This window comes from Acanthopagrus latus, chromosome 22 (assembly GCF_904848185.1).
Source record: "Acanthopagrus latus isolate v.2019 chromosome 22, fAcaLat1.1, whole genome shotgun sequence".
Classification (NCBI taxonomy): domain Eukaryota; kingdom Metazoa; phylum Chordata; class Actinopteri; order Spariformes; family Sparidae; genus Acanthopagrus; species Acanthopagrus latus.
In genome coordinates, this window is record NC_051060.1 from 488,398 (window position 1) to 508,753 (window position 20,356).

A 20,356-nucleotide genomic window follows, 5' to 3' on the forward strand; every position below is an offset into this window, starting at 1 on the left:
AGAGCAGTTTGTTTTCAAGGTTTGAAAGGGACTCTGGATCCAGAAAAAGGATCCTACAGGTTCAACTGTTAAATCTCCTGTTGGCTTTCTTTGTTTTGATAAGCGTTGTATTGTTGGGTGCTTGTTGGGTGAATGTAGATGAATTCGATATATGATCTGATGTCCCTCTGCAGATTGAGCAGGCTTGATGACATTGCTGACGAGTTGCATCTACTTGGTTACTTTTCTATGGCTGTGTGCTACATGGTAAACTGCTCCTCTGGTTTTCCTCCATTTGTTTCCCCCTCTTCTCTCTTGTCAACAACCCTGTGAAAGCTTTGTGTCTCGGGAGCTGTCCTCACTGCTAACACCTGTCCACTAACACAATAGCATCACCTCAGTCCGAGAAAATACACTGAACCTGGAAAGAAAACTTTGATAAAGCTCTGTGCTGGTTTTTCCTGCTTCATCTGCCCCCTTCTCTTTTTTCCCTCCCTCCTTCCTTCTCCCTTTCCTGACCTGCTGTCTTTCCCTTCTGTGTGCATGACGGCTGCTTCCTTCTGGCCTTCTTTCCTTCCTTCCGTCGCTCCCTCCTTTCTGTCCTGTCTTGTCCTTGGTTTGTCCATTCATTTGGCGTGTATTTAGCATTTGAAAGTACCCTGTACACTCCCACGCCTCAGGAGTGCAAGAGGACATCCTCCACACCTGTATCTCCATCCACACCCACCTACCCAGCTCCTGGGACACCATCACCCTCATCCACCACTCCCCCAACCCCACCTCTAAGGCATTCAGCCTCCCGATTCGCCACCTCACTCGGTTCTGCCTTCCACCCAGTCCTGCCTCACTACGCCACAGTACCGAGGCGACAGCAAGCCCTGCCTCCTGCTCCTGCTCCAGTTCCCACGCCAGGCCCACCTCCACCACCCAAGTCTGTGGTGTGGTCAGCCTGCAATTTCACTCCCCTGCCCCCCTCACCCCCTGTCATGATAAGCAGCCCCCCAGGGAAGGCTGCTGGTCCACGGCCACTCATCCCCATCGCAGCACCTTCCCCTCTCACCCAGAAACCACCCTCGCCGGCCCCCAATGGCCCACCTATGTTTCCGGCACCTTCTCCCGTGACCATCTTGCACAGTCATACCCCTATTGGTATCTCTTGCCCCACCCCACCCCCCCCACCTGCAACGCCCCCTCTCTCCTCTCCCATAGCTCCCCTTCCGTCTTCCTCCTCCGTCTCGTCTCCCCCCTCCTCATCCCAGGCTCCTGGTGTGCCCTCTCCCTCCACAGCACCCCCTGCTGCTGCAGCCGCCACCACCTCTGCCTCTGCTGAGCACCTCTCCCTCCCCGTGGGCCTGGGCTCGGGCCTGTCGGGGCCGGGGGAGCCGGACAGAGCTACAGGCGAAGAGCCCCACCCACCTCAGTGGGGCTCCACCTGTCAACCCCAGCCCCAGGGTAAGGCCTCTAGTCCGGACTCATGTCTCTCTTTCTCGCTGCCTCCCCCCTCTGCCTTTCACCACTCACTCACACACTAATAGGGGGCTGTTGGATCTGTTACCTTCCTACTGAACTGGCCTCAGCACAAAGTGAGACCCATAATACAGGTTGATAGGCAGTCCTTGACAACAAAACAGCTACGATGGTGACTTTTATGGGCTCTCGTTCAGGCCTGTCTAACTTCTTTGTCAGTCTCATAAAGTGCATGTATGTCCATGTGCCTGCTGCTTAAAGGTATTGGCTGGCTGACTGTTCATTAGATATGAAATATGTCTTGTGTTTTAGTGTGGCATGTCTGCGCACACCCACTGGTTTTTCATCTCTGGATCGTTTTTCACTTGTCAATCCATTTCTTAACCAAAACTCAGCCTTTTTTCACCTCTGTTGAACATTTTGCAGTTTGATTTTCCCTCATTTGACTCCTGCAACTCCTCTAGTCAGTCAGTCAAACTCATCATGAATAAATTATCTTTACCGTTCAGTTGTTCATAATATTCTGATTGATTTCCCAGTGTAAGGTGTCAGTGGGATTCAGTATAAATGGACCTGAGTTTTGCAGTTAAATTTTAAATGAGAGGAGGGAATCAAGCTGTCCATCCAGACACTTAATTTTAGCAGTTCTCCTCATCCTCGTTTGATTTGTTTCATCAACAAACTTGGAAAGGACAGCAAACATTTCAAAGTGTTCTGGAATATCTCCTGAATTAGCTCTCTGTCTAAATTTATGATGATTTCCTGAATATTTTATGTGCTCATATTTAAGCTAAGTTGGGTAACACCATATGATAACCATAACCAATAGTTTATCTAACTTAAGTTAAGTTTACATTTAACAAAGAAATGCTTTATAAAACATGTATTAACAGTTGTAGTGTAAAGTTCCATCTGCTGTTAATTATATTTAGTTAATGGTTAATTAATACTGTGTAGTTGATCTATAAACATTATTTGGATGGCCATTTTAACTATAAGAAATAAAATAAATCCCTTGACAGTTTTCTTATTAGCCTCAGGAAGTATACTGCTGGCCTCTGACCTCACACATCATCAAACTGTAAGGGACTGGACTCCTGGTTTGATATTGATCACAGAACAGGATGGTCACAGTCCGTTATATATTATTGATCAGGGATTCAAGTCTATGATGAGAAATGGGAGCAACATGATTATTATAATCATCAGATATGAAGTAATCTTATTCTTATTCTTTATAAAAAGGACAAGACTGGCTCAAGTTTATTAGATTACAAATTAAATTGTCTGTTGTCAACCTATGAGATAATATGTCACATTTAGGCAGATAGCAGTAACCTCAATGACAGCTGCCTAAGATCCATCCTAGTGTCTTCTGAGTGTGTCATTAAGAGTGTGTGTACGTGATTTAATGCTCAGTGGTCATTGTTTTGTCTCTGCCATATTTATTTGAACAGACACTTCCAGGGGATTTTGGGCTTTTGATAAACTGATTTTTGATAAACTGATGTTTATTGTATATCATTTGAATTATTGTGAGTTTCTTCAATAACTATAAACCCTATCACTACTACTCACTGATGCTGCATGCTGATAAAATGAGATCTGCTGTTACATGATGTGGCATGCTGTCATACTTTATATGTGTGTTCCATGTTCTTTCATTTGAAAATGACATCCACCATCATTGCATCTCAGACGTGGTGACATAGGCTGAAACACAGTTTCATGCTGCTGTGCTGTTTGGGTTTTATCAGGTATATCAGCTGCTAAATAATGCATTGATATATGGAAGAAGAGCATTTGACAGGGAGGAGACAGACAGAGATGTACAAGAGAGATGAATGATTCTCATTCCAATATGAAACCAGTCCTTGCTAAACTTAAGTAATATTTAGGGCATTTATCAGAGAACTTACAGTAATTCATACATACATTCATACACTGATGACATGGGCTGCCGTGCAAGGTGTTGACCAGCACATCAGGAGCAGTTTGGGGTTGAGTATCTTGACCAAGGACACTTCAACATGCAGACCAGGGGAATTGAACCAGCCACCTTCCAATAACAACACATGGGCTCTACTCCTGAGCCACAGCCACCTCAGCCTAATGTGCATGTGCAAGACAAAGTTGGGATGCTGTGGGTCTTCGCACTTTGTGTGTCCCCTCCTGTGTCCCCCAAATTTAAGTGTTATCAGTTTGAACATTAAATATCTTGTCTTCGTGCTGCATTCAGTTGAATGTTGGATGGATTTGCAGATCATTGCATACTCATTAAAAATGTACACAGCATCCCAGCTTTTTTTGGAAAATTAGTGAATTCAGTCTTGAAATAATCCTCATCCAGTCGACAAACGTGTCCATCAACACAGATTTACAGAGAGCAGAGTCAGGTTTCATGATGAAATGAGTTAAGGCTCAGTTTAGAGTTTACATGTTGTTTTTTCTCTGTAATAGTTTCTGAAAAATGACAGTTTGAACTAAATTTTCCCTCCTTGTGTCATCGCCCATCCCCCATCCTGCCCTTCTTCCCTAACAGAAGTGGCGCAGAACCCAGGGTTGGCCACTCCAACCCCTCCCCCACCTCCACCTCTGCCACCCGGCTCCACTGTGACCTCAGCGGCTGCAACCCCAGCCGCCACCCCCACTACCCCAGCCGGTCACCCTCCCCCACCCCCACCTCCTCCACTCCCTCCAACACTGACTCCAGGCGGGACACCACCTCCACCACCAGGCCCGCCTCCTCCTCCTGGAGCCCCACCCCCACCCCCTGCACCTCCCCTCCCCGCCGGACTGTTCTCTCCTGCGGAGGACCGCCCAATCTCAGGTCTTGCCGCTGCCCTCGCTGGAGCCAAGCTGCGCAAAGTGCCAAGGGTGAGCTCCTCATTGGTTATTTGATCAATAGAGGGCTTGGCAATCCATGGCTATAGTCACATAGCTCTATATAGCTACACTTCACAAGTTAAAGGTCACTGCTGCATTAGGAAGGTGACTAGCCATGTCCGCTCACGCACAATTCTATATTTTCCTGATATTTTTAATTGTTTTTAATGAAACACAGTCAGTACACTAACGCCCTCACACATCATATTCACACATAATCTCAAAGAGTCACGTCACAGAACAAGCACACACATACTCCTTGTTCATGCATGATCACACACATACACACTGTCACCATCTGTCACAGCTCATGTCAGACTCAGGGGAGGTTTACACATAATGCTGACAGCAGCCCTGCATGTCTGTATGAATGTTTATGATGAAAAACACAGACCTCAAATTTGCATTTTTCAATATTTAATATAAATAAATTCAGTTGTTATGTATTTATGAAATTGTTGTTAATTCCTCCTACTGATTGTAAAGAATTAACTAAGAGCTGTTTCTTGTATCCCTTCAGAGTGATGATGCAGGGGCAGCTTTGGCAGCAGCCATGTTGGGGGCTGCAGGGGCCAAATCTGAAGCCAGAGGCAACGGCCCTCTGCCTGGTGGAGGAGGGCTTATGGAGGAGATGAGCGCCCTATTGGCCAGGAGGTAGAACCATATTACATGTTATTGTTAGCTTAAATGGATCTCAAGTTAGGCATTAATACCCACCGTTTCTGGTGAATTACAAATGTTGCTTCATTTACTATGGGAACATCTCACATTATTTAGAGGTATTGGCTGAATTTCAAGAATAGCAGATGAAATTAAACTGCACTGTACTGAAAATGTACCAAAAAGTGGGTTTTCTTTGAAATGCAGCAATTTGAGGAAAAAGACAGCCACAGACAGCTTTACTCAAAACCTTGAGTTAAGAAAGAAATGGCTTGAGCTTGGATTGATGATACTCTTGATGACAACTTGTTATAATTCAATGTGAATGTGTACCCTGACTTTGTGTGTTACAGGAGAAGAATTGCAGAGAAGGGCTCATCACCTGAACCTGACCAGAGATCAGTAAGTCTGTCATCTGTCAGACCTGTGATATCTTCGTGTTGTTTGATTTACATCCAAAACCTCATTACCTCTCGCTCACTGCTCTTGCACACAGTAATTCCTCTGTGAGAAAACACACCATTTCCTCAGTGTGTCCAGACTGCACAGGGTTGACTACATCACTACATTCCTCTCTGAAAAGAGTCACTCAGTGCTTTATCTGTGTGATAGTATCTTGTGTGGATGTCTTGTACTACATTCCAATCTGTAATCATTATTGTTATTTACTAAAAGTCTTAAATACTTACTTGAACTGGGGAGAAAAACATTTCTTTATTGTACCCAGATGTATATTCACCTTTATTTATAATATGTAAGTATATCAGATATTTAATTATATATTTTCCTGTTTTCTGATATAATTTGGTATTGTTGTTTCCTCTTTATTATATTAATTCCATGTCTAATTGCATCATTACAACATGTGATACACACCAGAATGTTGCTCTGGGTTTCTATCCTATACACAGAAATGCTGTTTTCATTTAGTCTACTTTTCTACTTTCTAAAAGTCCTCCAGCAGCTCAAAAGGCTTATTAACCCTTTCCACTGAGGCTTTTAATGTGAAACATCTGCCAAGTGTTGGGTTTTATTTTCTTTTATATGTATGTTTATTTATATGTATCTCAACAGTGATTAAAGACATTTTCACTTGTTTTCATGGTGCTTATTTCACATCATTTCTGCTGTTAAAAGATACACCACAATAAAAAGAAATGTGAGTACATATAGATGGCTGGAACCCTTTACAATTTCACAGCATTATTTATATTTGCAGGGGTGTTTGACCTTAAGATTTAGGTTTAAATTTAAACACAATCAAAAGCTAGCTGTTTCTTGACTGTCCCCTTGACTGTTGCTATCTAAAAGATATCCATTATACTTGATTTTCCCCCTCTGAGTATGACTCATCTTTGACCTTTGAACCTCGACTGTCTGTCCCACAGGACGAGGGCGAGATCATCACAACCCCTAAAATGTCAGCCTGTAGCACACCAGGTAAGTGTCAGAATCAGAGGACTGGAAGGGAAACATCAGCAGCTACACTGGAGTTAATATGCATCTTCCCAATAGAGACGACTAGGATCCAAGTTAGCATTAATCTAGTTACGGTTTTCATGCCCCGGAATCACAGCAAATCTGCTCATTTATAGTTATTGGATGTTTATTGAGTTTTATGACAATTGGCCTACAGGAGAATATAAATTGCTGAATTGCTTAACCTTTTGTCATATGATAAGAGAAGTTTGGTTTCATCATTCTGTGGTGTTTTTTTCTGTTTTTCTCCAGACATGCCGAGGAAACCATGGGAAAGAACAAGCACCATGAACGGTAGCAAATCTCCAGTCATTGGAAGGTAAAGTGCCCCCCCCCCGTTCAACATGTGCTTTTTCTTACACTTTGGTGTAATATTGCACTTAAGTACTTTGTATACCCTAAAATTGTTTAATTTTTCAAAAACTGTATTTTATCAACCACATTATACATGTTGTTTGACCATCTGAATGCTAGCAGCAAAGCTACTTAACCCAGTAAATGAGAGAATAGGGGCTTATAAAAACACAAGCATCAGCTAGCTTTAGCATGATGCACTGCTGGGCTGTTCATCACTGGCTAATATCACTAAAGCTTATGTCGCCTTCATGTGCACGTTGGATGTACATCACACCCGACTTAACGTTAAGGGTTTCAGTGTGCAAAGGAAGAACAGAGTAGTGTCATATTTAGTTAAGCAGCTCTTAAGGGTACTGATTAATTGTTTTTATGCCTTCAGTGTTTCAAATTGGATGAATGCGTCACAAATACACAAGCATTCTATGTACTTTCTAGATGATGGTTTCCCCTCTTTGCTAACTTCGGGTGACTTTCAGCTGTTCGTATCGAGGAGGCTTACATTTCTTAAGGACATAAGGTCATTGACACCTGTAGGGTTGTTACTAGAGCACATTTTTGTCTCTCAGAAGCTATGTTTTGATGATCTAGGATTGATTTGGAGACTGTGAAAACATCTGTTTTCACATATTGTCCTCCATGCATCTTAAAATCATCTCATCAAATCATTGTCTGTAGCAGTATTCCTTGACTCCAGTCAACAGATTTTGGAATCTGGAAGTTTCTTAGAAAATGTGAAACTAAAATATGCTCACAATTACTGTACTGTAAAAAAGTTGTAGTCGTACTTGCGTAAAAGTAAAGATATCGTTTAAAAAAATGACTATGGTAAAAGTGAAGGTCACCAAATAAGAATAGTACTTGTTGTTGTGATGGAAATTATGTACACCATGTAGAGAGATGTGAACTGAAGTCTTACACAGGTATGTTGTAACTGTAATGTGACCTGTGACCTTGTTTTATGACTTGTAAGGTATTGAGTAATCACTGAAGGTTATCACTTCCCTGTGAATTCTTTCTTTAAGTGCAGTAGGGCATAAATTAGTAGCTGTCAGAGTGAAAACACACCCACAGAGACAGATAAATACCATGCTTTCCTCCTCAGAAACTGAGTGTTCACTTTGTAACAGATCTGCATGTTGCTCTGTGAATGCTCCTCTTGTACAAGATTAAACCTTGTTTGAACTTTGAGCTGACTCCGATCTCCTTCCTCCAGTTCTAAATTATTGAAGAATTATTTTAACACAAGTTTTAAAGTATCTGACATTAAATGTACTGAAGCATCAAAAGTAAAGTAGAGTTGAAGTCATCAAATATTTGTCTCGACAATGTAGTGGAGTGGAAATATTCACCTAAATTAGCTCAGAATTGTGCAGTACTTGAGTAAATGTATTTTGTTTAATGTGATCACTGCTCAGTCATAATTGAACAGAATTAGAGTATGCAGACAGGGCCTCAAAATGTGTGTTGCCACATATTTGTTGATATCGTTTTATATTCCACATCCGACTGTCAGTGCAGGTCAAAATGGTGCTAAAAGTTCTGTAGCAAAATGAGTGTATGAAGCTAAGTGGGTGTCATGAACATCACTGATCCAAAGCCATGTCATTTGGGGGGGGGCATACACAGATAAGCTGCAGTATGTAAAGTCAGTGTCTCTGCTGCTCACACAGACGAGAGTCTCCGTGGAGAAATCCCATTGGAGCAGATACCTACAGCAGGTAGAGAGAAAAGGCCCTGGAGAGTTTGACAAATCCATTACTTTAAAACCATCTCCTTTTTTCATCGAGGTTTGCTGTGTTGGACGTGGTTTTGTTGGAGAGGAGTTATATTTAGATGCTCGGATGAAATGTTTGGAATGACTCCTGTGTTGTCTTTTTGTTCGTCTCCAAATGTACCAACCTGCAGGGGATAGCTCTGCTTGTCTGTTGTTTGATATGTGCCATTTCAGATAATTTGTCGTATGCTGTTCTCTAAAACAGACATTGAGTGTACGATGGAGGCATAAAGTCATCAGCTGATTGTTTTTGCATGCTGCTCTGTTCACTGCCCGCTGCCCACTGCCCTCGCTTTTCTCTTGTAAAACAAGGAAACCCATATTTGTGCATCACACACTGTGCACCCACCCTATCATACACACAGACACAAAAATGAGTGTCCGCCCAGTGCAGAGTAGACTTGGCACAGTATTATCATTGGAGAGCCAGAGCAGATCCAGCAGGCACCCACAGATAAGGCCCCACTGTGTGTGTGTGTGTGTGTGTGTGTGTGTGTGTGTGTGTGTGTGTGTGTGTGTGTGTGTGTGTGTGTGTGTGTGTGTGTGTGTGTGTGTGTGTGTGTGTGTAACCCAGATGGGCGGTTTTGATTCCAGCTTATTAAAAGTGACTTAAATGTGGCCAACAGAGAGCTCAAAGCACTAATACTTGTTAGACCATGTGAACACCTGTGCATGATTTGTAGATTGTAGAATAGTGTTCATTCTTAAGGGAGCTCTATGTTTGTTTGTTTTTTTTAATAGAAGACATTTTAATAAAATTCATGACTGAATAAACTGAATAAACATACTGACCATAAAGATCAACACGCTTTATACTGTGTTATACTGCGGACCCTGCTATCTTTCTAGCTACAAACAGTGTTCTGGGACCATATTTTCCTCTGAGAACTGCTTGTGAAAATATTAAAAGTTTGAGTTTTAATTTTTTTTAGTTTGAGTTTTAATGTTTCTCCAGAACTACACAGTGCCTCTTTAACAATGAGCAGTCAAGGCAGCGTGCCAAACTACTGTTAGATTGTTAAAGACAACATGATAGATTCCCCTTAATACAGCTAACTGTCTAATTCAATCTTTGGCATAAGATCAGACTGAACAAATACATTTTTTGAGTTACAGACATTCTGCTGAACATTCATCGGATTGAGCGTAAATTTTGCAGCTGTGACTCTTAAATGGCACATTCTCAAAAAACAAAAAAAAAAAAAACAGCACAGACGTCATTTCCATGTTCCAGTTTACAGTATTTCCAGCCCATAGCTGCTAAATGACCCGCTGTTGAGCTTGTTTCCTTTTCTTTCACTTCCCCTTCCTGTCACACTTCCTCTCTTAAAAGGGATTGGCTGCTGTGTGAGATTTCCCCCTGATGATTCTCACAGAGTAAGGAACTTTCTCAGTACAGCTGCAAGGTCTTTCTTTCCTTAATTGTCGACTTCCTCCTTGTCTTATTGCTTTTCTTCAGACATGTGAGGAAGCTTAGGTGCTCACAGGTTTTACTGAGCAAGTCTCAGTGAAAGGTTTGAACAGAAAAATTCAAATTTCAAATACGTCTATGAAGAATATTTAGAAGAAATGACTGCACACATATGCACCATAGGGTCCTTTCTTGATATATGAGGGACCATGAAAAAATATTCTCCTTAAGTTCAACAGTTTGCTGTGACCTGTGTGCGTGTGTGCTTGTGTGTGTTCAAATGCATGTTTAGCAGAGTGCTCACTGTGTGTGCATGCCATGACCAGGATTTTTTTTTTCCTAACCACAGTTTTGGCAGCTTCAGGATTTTTGAAGTGTGGTCAGATAAAGTACATATCTATAGTCGGTCTGTTCACTACCATAAAATTGCCGATCAGCACAGCCTCAGTTTGGAGAAGTAGAGAGCCGCTCCAGCCCAGACGCTCAGCTTTGTACTGCAGTGAACAGAGTCCAGATGCAAAGCGAATTTTAACCACCTAAAACAGGCCCACCTAACATAATCTATATCAGTTCAAGTGTATGTTGTATAGAGAAAATTCACACCGCTTTACATCGCCGTCAGACCGCTCTTTCTTTTGGCACTACATTTTCTCAGCCGTAGAACCTCCATATCCCTAAACATTAGTGCAACTGGGCCTTGCACTGTATTTCGCCACTCGCAGATCACCTGCTGCCCAGTTGCGCTAATGTGCGGGGGGGGCTTGTTTTTGCTGGTTAAAATTCGCTTTGCATCTGGACTTTGTTCACTGCAGTACAAAGCTGAATGTCTGGGCTGGAGCGGCTCTCTGCTTCGCCAAACTGAGGCTGTACTGATTGGCAGTTACTGTAGGGAACAGACCGACTATAGATGTACTTTTATATGACCCCGCTTCAGAGGACCCGAACTATCCTATTAATATGCACTTTTTATATCAAACAATTCTGGGGATGTTTTTGCCATTAGATGCCACAGCAACAGAAGTGAGCAAAGAGCTTTCTCAGGTGTTGGTTCAGGGGGATTTTTTTTTCACCAAGAATTTTCATCAGAAAATGCTGAATCCATGTGGCTTTACATTAGGCAGTACACTGATAGTTTGTCAGTTGTTTTCCATCAGTCATGGTCCAGTTAAAATTTCAGTTTAATGTTGTATAAAGTTTGTAAATTTTTTTCTGATTACATATTTGACATTCAGTTATGGTCAAACATTTACATCCGATTAATTACAAGAAAATACATAACATGGTCTTCAGTTCCAGTGATTTCAACAGCTCTCATGTCTCTGTGATGAATGAGTGGAACACAAACTACTTTAACATTCATGGAGTCTGGTTCAGTAATGGATTTATTATAGGTTTCCTGAAAATGGGACCAAATCTGCTGGATCATAAATATACATAACATTTGGTTAAATGTGTCTTTTTCACCTCAGTTAGGTGCAGTTGATAGCTGTCCACAAGCTTCTGGATGTCCTCTGGCTGAGTCTTTAACTACTCCTCTTCATTTGTTAGCTTCCTGGCACAGTTTCTTTAAGTCAGGACTTTGCTCATTCCAAAAGCTCAATTGTAGCCTGATTGATCCATTCCTTTACCACTTCTGCCATGTGTTGTGTTCATCATTGTCCTGTTGGAACAGCCAACTGCACCCAAGAGCAAATCTTCTGCTGATGATTTTAGGTTTTTCTGAAGAATTTGGAGATAATTCCCCTCCTTCATTATTTCATTTACTTTCTTAAGAGCAGCAGATTCACTAACAGCAAAACAGCCCCATAGCATAACACTACCACCACCATGCTGGACTGTAGCTCTGGTGTTGTTGGGATTAAGGGCCTTACTTTCTATCCTCCAAACACATTGCTGCTCATTTTAGCCAAACAACTCAGTTTTAGTTTCATGTGACCACACAGCTTTCCTCCATGTGATCAGTCCAGCTTTAGGGGGCCGTGTCTGGAGCATGAGCTTCTTTCTAACACGGCAGCCTCTCAGCTTATGTTGATGTGAAACTTTACTGTGGACACTGACACCTGTCTCCCAGCAGCTTCTAATTCATTGAAGACTTGCTTTTTGTTTTTTTGGTGGTTTTTGGTTGACTCTTGACCATCCTGACCAGTTTTCTCTCAGCAGCAGGTGATAGTTTGTGTTTTCAACTGCTTGATATGTGGGCTATGGGTAAAGATCAGCTCTCAGCTTGGATTTATGGCAGTGCAGGCTTTATGTGTAGAGCAAATAAATAACTTAGTCACTCAAGTTATATATGGACAAATCAGATCCATCCATCCATCCATCCATCCATCCATCCATCTATGCATCCATCCACGTAATGATCTGTGGGATGTGGCTGTGCATCATTCTGTTAAACATTGAAAGAGCTTTCAAATTTTGAATACACAGTCGTGGTCAAAATTCATTTTTAGAAGACCTATGATAAATTTATCATTAAACAACACTTCATGAATGTTTTTGTGACAAAGTAGTTTGTGTTCCACTCATTGATCACAGAATTGGTTGGAACCTTTGACTGTGACTATATATGACAGTAACCAGTGTTGTTCCTCGAGCATCCTGTTTTGTCAAGTCATTCTTGGCTGCTTTTTCTTTCTTTCGTACTGAGTTTATTTTCTGGTCGTTCTCTCTCCTCACAGACCTAAATCCACTCCTACACCTACTGCATCCTTAAGTGCCAACGGTGTGCCAACAGAAGCTGTTGACTATGACCGATTGAAACAGGTAGGTAAACATCTCAATCTGAACTTTAGTTTTGCACAAAGTTGTCCAACCTGGAAGCATTGTTTGTCACATTTTGTCCTGCACTTGCTGTATCATTGGATCTACTGTATTTAATTCCATTGGATGTTTTTTTTTAACTTAGAGATGGCAATAAAGCATGCCATTTCTTCTCTAAATCTCTATAGGAGACCTATGCAACTGGTGGCCAATGGGCAAAATGTGGCCCCAGAAAAAACTAATTCTGGCCGTTTGGTCATTTTCGTTGTGTCCAGTCATTAGTTATGGATGTTGCTCATCTTATTTCATTGAAGCAGAAGGAATATACGTGAAACAAAGACACATCCCACTTTAAAGTGCAGTGTCAAATCTAAGACGTTTGAGATGTTAAAATCTTTTAGCTCGTACAACTTAAACTTTTATTCACTCTATTGCCCACAGACTTAATACCATTACATTTGATAACATCCTAGTATTACCAAGTGTCATTTAAACATCAATATAGACTGTTTCACTGCACAGCAGCTAACAGCTATTTAGCACATCATGAGCTGCGATCAAATGTCATAATTGTTCAGTTGTCTGGCAACAGAAATGGGATATTCGATAAAATACAACCCCATCACTGATAATTGCATGGGACTAATATTATCACATGACCTCTGTGTTTGGCTCAATTTGTTAGGTAATATGCAGTAGAATATTTACTTCACAGATCAGTTATATCAGATATGCGCTGGTTTGAGATCACAGACATTCTCCACAATTATTACAAAATACTAGCCCTGTGTGACAAGGGCTTTGTATGAGGTCTGTGTGTAATTCTGCTTTGAGAGTTTGTATGTGTCCATCATATCATAATCATTTTCAGTAACAACCTGCATGTTAAAAATGGTGATGTTAAATAATATATAGTGATAATAGTGCAATGATGCCGATGATTTTTTTGTGTTGGGGTTCATCGCCTGTTTAGTGAATTTCTTGCCCTGACTGACAGATTTTCATTGGTCTCATTGTTTTTGAACTAATTATGCAGTAGTGAAAACCAGTGCAGCAGTGTGGGTGTGTGCAGTGACCGTCCTGTTATAAGGCAGCTCCTCCCTCTGACCTCTGTGAATGAGCCTGTTAGATAGGCAGGACTCAGAGAGAAGCTGGACTTATCAGTCACTACAACTGGTCACAGCAGTGGCACTGGGAGACTGATGACACTCTACAAACTCACCACTGTACTCCCTGTCATTTACAGTGGTTTGGAGGCTAGAGAGTGTGGCTCAAAGTAGGGCTCATAGCTCTAATTTAGCCACATGTTCTCTCTGTATCTTTGTTTACATTTGTTGTCCTCAAGTGATTCCTTAGGCCCTAATCTCACAGGGATTCCATACACAGGGATTAGCTTATCCATAAATAAGACTATATAGGAGAATCTCCCTTTGACAGCTAAATCCAAGAGCCAAAGGAAACTCTGTTTGTTCCCATCTCTTCTTCATGTCCTGTGACTGTCTACAGAGAGGTCAAAACGAGAGCTGCTAGGTGTCACAGCACTGGCTTGTCTCTTCGCTGAGGTCTGACATCGTTTCATAGAAATGTGACTGTGGTTTGTTTATTTTTTAGGACATTCTGGATGAGATGAGGAAGGAGCTGTCAAAGCTAAAAGAAGAGCTCATCGATGGTAAGTATCAGTGAAAGCTATGCTCTCTATTCACAAACATTTCATCCTGCTGAAAGACCAGCAGAGCCATCAGGCGGCTCTCTAGTAGAGATATTATATCACTGAACACTTCAATGCAATAGTTACTAATTTTTTGTCTTTTATATCTTTATTTTACCTACCTTTCTTCCACTGGGCCTGGTTTATTAATAATAATTCATAACTTACATTTTCAATATATAATATATTTTTATATTGAAACATTACATGCTGGGTGAAGAAGTGCATACTATCTAGAGACATACAGTATTTAATTTGTTGACAAAGATCAAAGATACTGTATTATTGGGACTCATAGCTTACTGCAACTGTAGTTTGCGCTAAATAAGCCGCAGCACTCATGTTGTTACAGCAGACAGGAAACTGCAGACAAGCAGTCTGAGGGTTTCCAGCAGCAGTCTGCATTCAGCACAGTAGCCCCAGCTGACACTACTGGAGCTGGCTGAGGCAGTCTCATGCTGGTTGGACATTTAGGAAGGGAAGTCAGTGCCACTAGAGCTCCAGTGCCTTGTTCATATCAGAAATGTCTCCCATTTCTATGAACTTGTACTTGTTAGTTGTACTTTCAGCCAGTTTTCAGTTCATATCAATTAACAAAACATGTCTTTGAAATGTAATGTTGCACAGGACAGGAGTTATGCTTGTTATTAAATATGATGAAAGCTGGATTACAAACTGGCTGAAGGTTCAGTGTGTACAAATTTGTTAGCTGTCATTTGATGAACTCAACTGAACTAATATGGGTCATTAAAGGGTCATTTTTTAATGATCTAGTCTACTTCCCATTTTAAAGTGTGTTTGCAGGTCTTTGGGAGTACTACTTCATATGTAATTTTTAAAAAAAAAAAAAAACAACTCCAGAGAAAGCTGCATGTAATATGATAAATTGCCTCCAATGATGACACTCTAAGGCTAAGTTGCATTGTGGGTAATGTAGGTGTCGGGTTTTAAAAAGCAGTCCTATAACATAATGGACATTTTAAAAACAAATGATCAAAACAGACACGACAGAACCAGAGAGATATCACCTTTCTTCTTTCTCAAAACCTACACTACCCACAATGCAACTTAGCCACAGAGTGACATCACTAGAGCCAATTTATCAGATGCAATCCCCAGTGAAGAGTGCCAGACTTTGAAGACAGTTTTTGTTGTGGCCAAACCGTGTAATTATCAAGTGACTTACTGTTGGACAAAATACTTTTTGCCATAGACTTACATCAAGAATCTGTAAAACGGTAGATCCACTTTTTTGACCTCCACAACCCCTGTCAAATCACTCGTTTTACTATTATAATTTGATCTACTCCTGTCATTAGGATATAGAAAGTGCAGAAGAGTCGCAGGATTAAATCATTCTATCTCTATTGAAGTTAGCCAGCCGCCAGATTGGAAGTTAGCTGAGTATTTTCACCATCCCAAACACTGTGTCCAGGTTTCTTGATACATCCATTATCCAATGACATGCAGCTTCCTCTGGTGCCACAAAAGGCTTTCCGCTACTTAGCCTGAAAGGTGGCTATCATTGTTAAGTTGAGTTCATGTCAAAAATGACTCAGTGAGTCTTTTTTCTTTGTGTCCTCAGCTATCAGGGAGGAGCTTGGCAAGTCCAGCACAGCATAGAGGATCCAGACTTCCTCGTCACGACATCTACATCCACGTGACATGACAGACAACCACAGTCAATTTAAGACATGATAATACAACAGGCGGAAAATGAAATCGACAATACAGTTGAGACAGTGCTGATGACAGTAATCATATTAATACTGAGAGAGGACATTATTTTGGGGCAGAGCAGCATTGGACAGATCAACAGCGGACAGGGTGGTGGTGGGAGGCTTGTTACTCTGCAAGTTGTGACTCATTCTACAAAGGCTGCTGTTCCTGCTGCCTTCCGCCCCACCCCCACCCCCACCTCCACCACCTCCTCCTCATCTTGCTCCTCCTCCTCTTCCTCCTCCCGCTGAGGGCATCGCATCCTGAAGGACAGTGCACAGTCTGAAAGAGAAGCGAGTGTCTTTATGCAAAGATGTTTTCTCTCTCTTTGTCCTATAATAACAAGAAAAAAAACATAAAAAACAATATTGAACTCTTCGACGATACTGTATTAACCATAAGTGAGCAGCGATGCTAAGAATCGGAACTCTTGTTATCAACTATCAGAAGGCACGTTTTATTAAGAGAGTTTGGAGCTGGGAAGAAGGTGGAGATGGAAAATAAAAACTGTATTTCCCATAATGCCATAGGGGTAGCGTGCGTGCGCGTACGCACGTGCGTGTATGGGGACTGACAGTCTCAGGTGAGGCCCACCACTGCAGGACACTGTAAAGCTTGTCTTCCTCAAATACTATTTTAACCTGAATATGTACAAAAGAAAGAAAAAGTTATTTAGAAAAAAAAAGTAACTATCAACCATGTCTGTTTCAGTGTAGATCTATGGCCATATCAAGTAGCTCAATAATCCAACCTTTACACAGGACACGCTCTCGCCTGTCTCTTCGTCTGTGGAATCATAACCAGAAGTGTTGCTCCCACTCTGTGGAGACGTTTTACAGTCATGTCTTTGTTCATACTGTTGAGTGGCGAGTGGACGATACATGGAGGGCAGCTGCCTGTCAGAGCAGCCGCTGTAGCTCTCTATCAAACTTTATCTGTCAACAGAAAGTGCTGACTTGCCCATCATGCTGGTTGACCAGATGTGTAGATAGAACTTTTCCTTACAGTCAGTTTTGATTTGAACACTCCCTCTCCTCATTTTCTCTGTCATGTTTGTTATATTAAGGTACTCCATTAGGTGCCTGTGCAGTTGTCGTCTCTATATGCTGAGGGTCACAAGTCTGCCACGAAATTGCATTAACTGTCACAAGTCTGATAACAAGCAATAAGTGTAGCATCTATTCTAAGGCCCACCTGCCCCAGTCCCACCACCACCAAACATTTATCAGTGTCTGTCTGTCCTTTTTGGCCCTTCTGAGCCCCCTGTTGGACAATGTTACTGCGTGACTTGATCACAAATTTTCTGTGAAACTCAAGGCCGATGTGAAAGAATATGAGAGCAACACTGTAAAACATGATTTCATGGAATAACAACATTTCTAAATCATAAAACTCTTTTTATTTTTTTCTATAAAATCCAAGGATACTGTATGTTTAGCTACATTGGAGCTGAACAGATTTTTTTACCCTTTGTTTTACTGCATTTATAAAAAAAGAAACCTTTTGAAATGTGCACAGGACAACCCAAATGTGTAAGAGATTGTGTCCATATGATATGATGGACATGAACGTGCCATTTTAATATTTCACCAGTGCTTAGTAATAACATCTTTTTTTCTTTTGCCCTTATTTCCTGCCACTGTCAAATCCTTAACATTTACATATATAAGGGAACTGTCCCTTTATTCTAAAAACATTTTTGTTTCAACGTTTCCTTCAGTTCAGTGCTGAGTTTGTTTCATTAAAAGCTCAAAGTTCTATCAACCTGAGAGGGATATGTCAGGAGCTGAGAGACTGAAGTCTAAATACTGTAGCTGCTGCTCAAAGATCACATGTAATAGATAAAAAGTGCAACTTACAATTCTGTTCTCTTGTTGTCTAAATGACAACCTGAGGAGGGAGCGTAGGACTAATACAATCAAACCTCATGACTGTGGGGTCTACGGGACAAGCTTGGCTGTCGAGAACAATAATCCAAATGATGTGTGAATCCAGTGTGATGATATCTCCTAAACAAGCTGTAAAATGCTTTGTGATTTTGCTTTTACAGTGTCAATTTCATGGTCATCATCTTGATTGTAACATGCATGTCACATTGAGAGCTCACAAGGGAATACAGTCTGAATAATCATACTATACTGTCATAGTTTTGGCTTCCTTTCAACAGTGATAGTGTTTGTAAGTTAGAGGGGCAGTCCAGCAGTTTAATATTGCATTACCTTAAGCTGGGAGACTTGTGACAAAGGCATACTTCTAAATCAAATCAACACAGGCTGAAAACATCTGGCATCTTAGTCTTATTATTCCCATAATGGAACTCGTTTACATCTTTTAATTGGACACATCACACTCCCTGTTCTAGATTAATGGATAACATTTTATGATAACCATCACTAAAAAATGGTAAATTTATAGTTAATCAAAAATTAGCTAATAGTAATTTTACTGTTAATAAGTAATAAAATGCTTTATTAACCACTTATTACGCAATTGTTTATTATAAAGCCGCAACTGACATTTATAAGCCTTTACAATTGGTTAATACATTGTTTATGAAGCATTAAATTGTTTTCTTAACAGTTACAAATGTATTAATGATGGTTATTACAAAGACGTACAGATTTCAGTTTAAAAATTGTGTTGTTTCCAGGCATAGGCAGAGATATACCTGGTGACATCATCACGACATCGTCAGCCCTGTTTTCTCAGACAAAACTGATTCTTGTGCTCAAAATCAATGGACTGCCCCTTCATACTTTGTTCTCATCATGCCATGCTTTTGTCCTCACATCCCACCAAAAGGTTATTCTATCAGTGGTTGTCAATCTGGATCTCATACAACACAACTGTGTTCAAGGGCTTGGATGTTATAGCTTTCAAAAGAGGAGATTTCAGTTTCTCCCATTTGCTTCTGATTGGGTCAAATTCTGAGTTGATATACAGATGCCATAATCTTTTGGTCTGAGTATTGGAGTTTTTGGCATCTTTTTCAGATTGCAGGATCATTTCATCTCTCTCTGTTGATAAAGTTGTCTCACCTTCTCATCCACTTTTTTAAATGGAAACACACAGCCAAGAGGCTCCCTGTGCTCAGTGTTTACACAGCATCAATTGCACTTTAAGACAAAAACCCACAGAGCAATCCAACATACTCTGACAACAGTAGCTTAGAGCCTCTGTTGCCAACAGTGTGGCTAGCTCACCAAAGGATTCAACTTGGCAGTCTCCTGCTAACCATAATCACTCTCAACAAAGTCGCCTTTCTTATTTTTATGTCATTTTGTCTAAAACAGGAAGATGTCCATCTCTATATTCAGTCCTTGGGATATGATGGCAGGTGAAACGTTTTGATCAAGAAAAGTTTATCTTTGTGAAGCTATGTGGTTTGTGCCTTGTTCCGAAGTTGCATTTAATATGTCAGAGATATAAAGATGACTAGTAATAATATCTATGGACTGTCATTACGATTACATGCCGTTTTCATTTTGCTTGTTTTTCTTTTTCCATTATGTTGATTTGAAGGGAGAGATTAACGACCTTGGTACTGTTCCCCACCAAGAAACCATCTTGGCACCGAAATCTTCTTTGTTTGCTTTTTTTAATATATATATATAAACGTGATTTATTTCTATATAGTTGTAAGGTTGATTTTCTCACCGCTCAGAAGTACAATCAAACCTTTGAGACATGAGGCTTACAGGTGTATAAAGATGATCTTTGCTCTGAGATGATTTTTCTGAACCTAAAGCCCTGTTTGAAAGTCCAGATGAGTCTGCAGTGTTCCGTGTTCCCTCGTGTCATTTAAATGTCAAAGAGACTGTTTGTGTTCAGCAGCTTCTCCCTCTCTCTTTACATGCTTGGAAATCTGTTTTGTCCTCTGCAGTGAGGTCTGCTCCATGTTGATGTCAGATTGCTGATGGAAACATTTATCTTTGTCTGTGAACCCAGTTTTCTGCTGAGGGAACTGAAAGAATTGTGAATTTGCAGGAATATTTGCAGAGATGAATTTGGCCGAATCAAGTTTGGTGGATGAGTTTCCAGACGTATTCTTTTATCATCTGCATTGTACCATACTGTTCTCATGTTAATTATTCTTTTCTTACATGCTAACATATTGTTTTGTTTGAGCAAATTAAATGAAAATTGCAATACAAGA

The 20,356-nt window shown here is 40.8% G+C and overlaps 1 protein-coding gene across 5 annotated transcripts in view; it reads left to right on the top strand.

Annotated features, from left to right (window-relative positions):
• Positions 1 to 20,356, top strand: part of enah (ENAH actin regulator) — a 182,133-nt gene extending 161,777 nt beyond the window's left edge. For 3 of the 5 annotated variants that reach the window (XM_037086591.1, XM_037086590.1, XM_037086589.1), the window contains exons 6-14: positions 625 to 1,431; positions 3,989 to 4,323; positions 4,853 to 4,986; positions 5,346 to 5,394; positions 6,381 to 6,432; positions 6,724 to 6,790; positions 12,692 to 12,776; positions 14,385 to 14,442; positions 16,067 to 20,356. In XM_037086591.1, the coding sequence (XP_036942486.1) occupies positions 625 to 1,431; positions 3,989 to 4,323; positions 4,853 to 4,986; positions 5,346 to 5,394; positions 6,381 to 6,432; positions 6,724 to 6,790; positions 12,692 to 12,776; positions 14,385 to 14,442; positions 16,067 to 16,104 (1,625 nt within the window). In that variant the 3' untranslated portion in view covers positions 16,105 to 20,356. The remainder of the gene's footprint in view (positions 1 to 624; positions 1,432 to 3,988; positions 4,324 to 4,852; positions 4,987 to 5,345; positions 5,395 to 6,380; positions 6,433 to 6,723; positions 6,791 to 12,691; positions 12,777 to 14,384; positions 14,443 to 16,066) is intronic. The other 2 variants (XM_037086592.1, XM_037086593.1) reach the window with 2 other exon arrangements.